Below are 5,575 nucleotides of genomic sequence, written 5' to 3'. Positions count from 1 at the left end.
ATATATATGTAGAAGAATATGTTCCATTTTATTTTCCCTGTCAGAATATACACCTTTCTTTTTGGTTATTTAGATACTTGTAATTGAATTTGTGTGTATACTGTTATACTTATCCATGTTATATTCATGTATTGCTAGTCCATAACTTTTGCACGATAACAAAAAGCTTTACGTACGATTTTTTTCCTCCTGGGAACTGGTGAGGAATGTCAATAATAAGTCAAGAGCTATTGTTTTCGTTTATTTGAAATATTGTGTATTTACAATCCTTTATCGTCTTTGCCAAGCTTAGGATGATAATTCAAGTCTGATATTCATGATGCTCGTCTCATTAAACTCCGTGATCATGACAGGCCAAATCCGACCCTATTTCCCTCCGCTGGAAGTGTCATTTTCCTCGAAACCAGATGATCAGTCTCCTCGAAACACAGTTATAGAAAACGGTCAGAGGTATATGTGTACAGTATATATTATATATATTCTATATAGCCAGCCCCAAAAGCATACCTTAAAGAGGAAATTAAGGCAACTACTTCTATTCATTCTACGGCTATAGATGAGAATAGGAAAACGAAGAGAGAGAAAACAAATACGGTAAAAAGAAAGACAGAAATATGAACGTATCTGAGCATCTCATAAGGAAAGCACACGGAAGTCAATCATCATTTTATTGTGCTCACACTAATAACATAAATAACATTAGAGTGAAATACGTTTACGTATGTACACCTCAACGAAGACGGGAAACAAGGCAAGATCTGCTCATTTTTCTTCATGTGTTGTCCACGTTCCTAAGTTTTCCCAGCATTATATATGTAGTAAAAATAAATACAGAGAATTCTTGAAATCAGTATCTTCATATCATACAACTATGGGCTGTGTGATATACATTTTCCACTGTAGTTTTTTTTTAGATAATGTACAGGATAATATAATATCAGCAGAGATGCAGAAATCTTGCAGAGGACAGTGCAGAGTATCATGGCATCAGTCATAGACAGCATGGCAATCTGCAGGGAAAAGAGAGCTTCTTTTAGAACGTTGTTTATTTGAAGAAAAAAAGGTTTAGGCTATTTTAGAGCGTTGTTTATGCATCGATCTATTCATCTTTCCCCTTTTTTCATGGTAATATAAAGATGAATTAATAGTAAATCAGAGATATGATTAGGAATATACCTTAATTAGGCTATGACACCAGATTATACAGAGTAATAACGGATCGATCAATGGGACTTGCCCCTCAATTACCCTACAGACTTTCGAGTTCATTAAGCTGTAAAAAAAACAAAAAACAACAACACAAACCGCCACTTGCTTCCATCGACAGTTCTCATCACCGAGACAAACAATAAACGGATAGAAGTATGGTTTTAATCGTTCCCTGATATGAATATCCTCTAAATTCTATATATTTTCCCTTATGGCTCCATATAAAATTTCCTAGATCAACCGGTAATAAAGAACGTATTAATATACAGATACAGACAGACACCAAACAAGATTCAAAACGTTTCAAAAAGCAGAAGCAGTGAGCATTCCAACATAAGGGTAAAAAAAAACGCGTTAAAAGATTCACGCACAAATAATGATACTTTGATGTTTTGAATCCGGCACAGATCGGTGACTTTAATGTTAGATGAAGCAGGCTTATATTAAATAATCTACTGTATCTAAAGAGGAGGGTCACGTTACAGATAGGAAAAGTCTATGTATGACCTGAAGTGAAAAGAACAGCTATTGAATTTTGTAAGAGTTTAACAAAGTAAACATTCATAGGAAATATCATCAGATATCTAAATCGATATAAACCTTCAGTCGGTATATATTTTCATACAGTTATAATAGATTTGGAAATTTACCATATATGAAAATATATAACTCACGCACACATACACACATACATTTTTAAATATACATATATATATATATATATATATATATATATATATATATATATATATATATATACATATAGATACATCTATGTCTAAGCTACACCTCTGCAGCGGCCACGCAAGCAAGCCCTCCACCGGCAGCCCCGACGGACACCCTCCACACCCGAACCAACCCAGGTCATTCTCGGTCGAGCCTCGCGATCGGGGGCCGGCCAGGGGCATCGGAAACGGGCCTTCCTATTTCCCGGGATTCATTCCACTCTCGATGAAGTGGGAGTCCTCGCCGTTGCCGCCGACGTCGCCGTCAGAGCAGGAGCGGTCGCCCAGGTTGAAGCAGAAGCTGCGGCACTGCCTGCTGGAATTGCCGGCGCAGAACGAGCGGATCGCGCGGCGGGACACGCGCAGCTCGCCGAAGTCCATGTCGGCCTCGTGGGCTTTGGCGAGCATCTGCAGCTCGTGCTCGAGGCTGCGGAGGCGGAGGCTGCTCGGTTAGACAGGCTGTAGGGGAAGGTTACTCGGGGGACCGGGGGAGGTTAATAGGGGACAGGGGAGGGGAAGGTTACCAGGAAGAGCGGGGAGGGGAAGGTTGAAGAGTGGGGAGGGGAATGTTACCAGGAAGAGCGGGGAGGGAAGGTTACTAGGGAGAGTGGGGAGGGGAATGTTACCAGGAAGAGCGGGGAGGGTAAGGTTGTCAGGCAGAGGGGGGGGGGGAGGAGGCTACCAGAAAGAGCGGGGAGCTTACTGGGGAGAACGGGGAGGGGAAGGCTATCAGGAAGAGCAGGAAGGGGAGGGTTAACAGGAAGAGCAGGGACCTTACTGGGGAGAGCGGGGAGGGGAAGCTAACTGGGGAGAGCGGGGAGGGGAGAGTTACAAGGAAGAGCGAGCTAACTAGGGAACGCGGGGAGGGAAAGGTTGCCAAGAAGAACGGGGAGGCTACTGGGGAGAGCGGGGGAGGTTACTGGGGGAATCGCGATCACCAGGAAGATCGGAGAGGTTACTGGCGAGAGCGGGGGAGAGATCTTAAGGAAAATCTCATATTAAGAAGGAGTAAAGGGAGTAAAGGGAGATCAGGGGAGGTCAGGAGAGTGAGAGAGATGAAGCGAGATATCCTAAGAGTGGAGAGATCAGCAAGGGGGTGACTATCACTAGGGTAATAACGCAGGCGAAACGGGAAGGTAAGAGTAAGCAGAGGGTGATTAAAGAGGCAGGGGAGATTATGGGCAGCGTCAGATCAGCTCGAGGGGGAGAAAAGGCGATAGTGAGAAATTACCTCGCTAATTCGCAAAGATGGGAGGCGAAGATGCGCCAGAGAAGGCGTATGTGATAAAGCAGACGCAAAGGAAGATGCAATGATAACCAAAGTGAGGTGGTAAGACACCGAATCTTTGAGAGAAGCAAACATATACAAAAAATAATATATAAAAAAGGCATGTCTGATAATGAAAAGGAAATTGTTACTTCCAAATGTTATCGGCTACATGTTTCAGGAAAAGATTTTTACAAGACGGACAGGATAATGAGAAGAGTAAATGCCATCACTTCGATAGAGCATTTTCCTCTTGTCTCTGGAAAATAAATCTACAAGAAGACATGCAGGGAGCTTTTCAATATGCAGTCACGGGAGAGAAGATAGAAGTACCCAGGCAAAAGCAAAATATTTCCAAGCATACTCATGGCGGAGGAATGGTGCCGGTTGTGACAAGCACTGAAAATGCATGAGCCTTTTGTATGTGTGTGTGTGTGTGTGTGTGTGTGTGTGTGTGTGTGTGTGTGTGTGTGTGTGTGTGTGTGTGTGTGTGTGTGTGTGTGTGTGTGTGTGTGTGTGTGTGTGTGTGTGTGTGTGTGTGTGTGTGTGTGTGTGCGTGTACATATGCGTGTTTGCACATACGTGTGCGTATATGAATGCGTACATGTTTCCATTACCCCTTTTGTATTTTGTGTACGAATGTCTTCCAAGAACCACGCACCATAGCCTCGCCCACGAGCGTCCCACCACCAAAGCTCACCATGAAAGTCTACTGCTATCTCCATGCCCTCCAGAGCTTCATTGAGCTTCTTCGGAGAGCTCCAAAGAACCTGAGGCTTGGTACTCCCCAGAGGCGACTTCGGCAGCCCTCCTCCTGCGGCCGGGAGAGGACAGGGAGTCCCAGTAGCTCTTCTCGGCCATGGCTCCTACAAGGTCCTTGTAGTCACAGCCGTGGGAGAGGCCGGCGTTGATGTAGCAGGTGCGTTTCCTGAAGGGCTCAAGGGTTAGACGAGTCCCGCCACCGAGGCTTCTACAGCTACATATAAGCTCTACTCTACGGCGAGATGCCAGTGCATGAAACGAAGCCACAAGAACAAGTTTCATTTCATCTTTAAAAAAAGGAAATTAAAAAAAAAATCAGACAAGGAGTCTAATCTCACTCGAAACGTGACGGATTTCGCGTTCTCCTTATTATTGTGGCTGCGTTTCGTTTCGCTTTTTTTTTCTTCTTTTTTTTGTACACATGTTACTGTGCTACGCTTCCTGTGCTATGCGTGAAGCTGTGATAGCAATAGTGAGAGCTTTGGATGAGTATAGAGGAGGAATAACATCTATAGGGGTCGGAATGCGAAAATTGCATTTCTAAATCAAATGCAAAGTTTAAGTAGTAAAATGATTGTTAGATTAATGATTTGTTAGATTAATGATTTTATATTTTACATCATAATTATAATTTCATTAATTGATTTCCTAAAATCACAATTATTTCATATACAGTGGGCATCTTTATGAAAGCTAAAAACAAAAACAGCAACAACAAATCTAAATGGTAATGTTGATAATATAATTAATGATATTGCTGATAATGATGAGTACGATGATCATCATATTGAGGATGATAATGATGATGATGATGATGACGATGGTAAAGATAACAATAACAATAATGATGATGCTCAATATAATAATGATGATGATGATAATAGATTAATGATAATAATAGTTATACTAAGAGTGATAACAATAATGCTAATGCTAATGATAATAATAAGAACAATGATATTAATAATAATAATGATAATAATAACAAGAATAATGATGATAAGAATTGCAATAATAATCTCATGTGTTGATTATGATGAAAATTATGATAACAATAATGATGAAAATGATGATGATTTAAATGATGATAACAATGATAACCCACCCATCCCCCCCCCAAAAAAAAAAAATAAAAAAACACGAAAGACTATAATAAAATGGACAGCCAGAACAGAAGCAACAAAACCTACCGGATTCTGGTTGGGTCTTCAACCACTGCTGGGATTTCCTGGCCAGCCTCAGCCGCGTGCAAGTTGTTGATCAGACGTCTAATGAGCAGGAATTCACGCAGCCTCTCTGGCACGGTAGAGAGATCGCTGTGGAAGAGAGAAGGATTTCATGAATATGGTTTGTGGTTGTGCTGTGTTGTGCTGTGGCGTGGGAGGTACTTTCTGAGTTTGTTCGAGAGACCGCTGTGGAAGAGAGAATTATTTCATGAATGTGGTTTGTGGTTGGTTGTGTTGTGCTGTGGCGTGGGAGGTACTTTCTGAGTTGGTTCGAGAGTTCGCTGTGGAAGAGAGAAGGATTTCATGAATGCTGTTTGTGGTTGTGCTGTGTTGTGCTGTGGCGTGGGAGGTACTTTCTGAGTTTGTTCGAGAGATCGCTGTGGAAG

At 42.0% G+C, this 5,575-nt stretch overlaps 1 protein-coding gene across 3 annotated transcripts in view; it reads right to left on the bottom strand.

Moving 5' to 3' along the window:
* Positions 1 to 228: 228 nt before the first annotated feature.
* Positions 229 to 5,575, bottom strand: part of LOC122260814 (uncharacterized) — a 69,525-nt gene continuing 64,178 nt past the window's right edge. For 2 of the 3 annotated variants that reach the window (XM_043028224.2, XM_043028223.2), the window contains exons 3-5: positions 5,154 to 5,279; positions 2,069 to 2,361; positions 229 to 1,010 (exon numbers count right to left, since the gene is read on the bottom strand). In XM_043028224.2, coding sequence (XP_042884158.2) covers positions 2,133 to 2,361; positions 5,154 to 5,279 — 355 coding nt within the window. In that variant the 3' untranslated portion in view covers positions 229 to 1,010; positions 2,069 to 2,132. Of the gene's footprint in view, positions 1,011 to 2,068; positions 2,362 to 3,901; positions 4,130 to 5,153; positions 5,280 to 5,575 lie in introns of all 3 variants that reach the window. The other variant, XM_043028225.2, reaches the window with a different exon arrangement.

Source organism: Penaeus japonicus, unplaced genomic scaffold, assembly GCF_977035675.1.
Source record: "Penaeus japonicus unplaced genomic scaffold, GWHDUDI00000001_assembly GWHDUDI00000026, whole genome shotgun sequence".
Taxonomy (NCBI): domain Eukaryota; kingdom Metazoa; phylum Arthropoda; class Malacostraca; order Decapoda; family Penaeidae; genus Penaeus; species Penaeus japonicus.
This window is presented reverse-complemented; position numbering and strand designations above follow the sequence as displayed.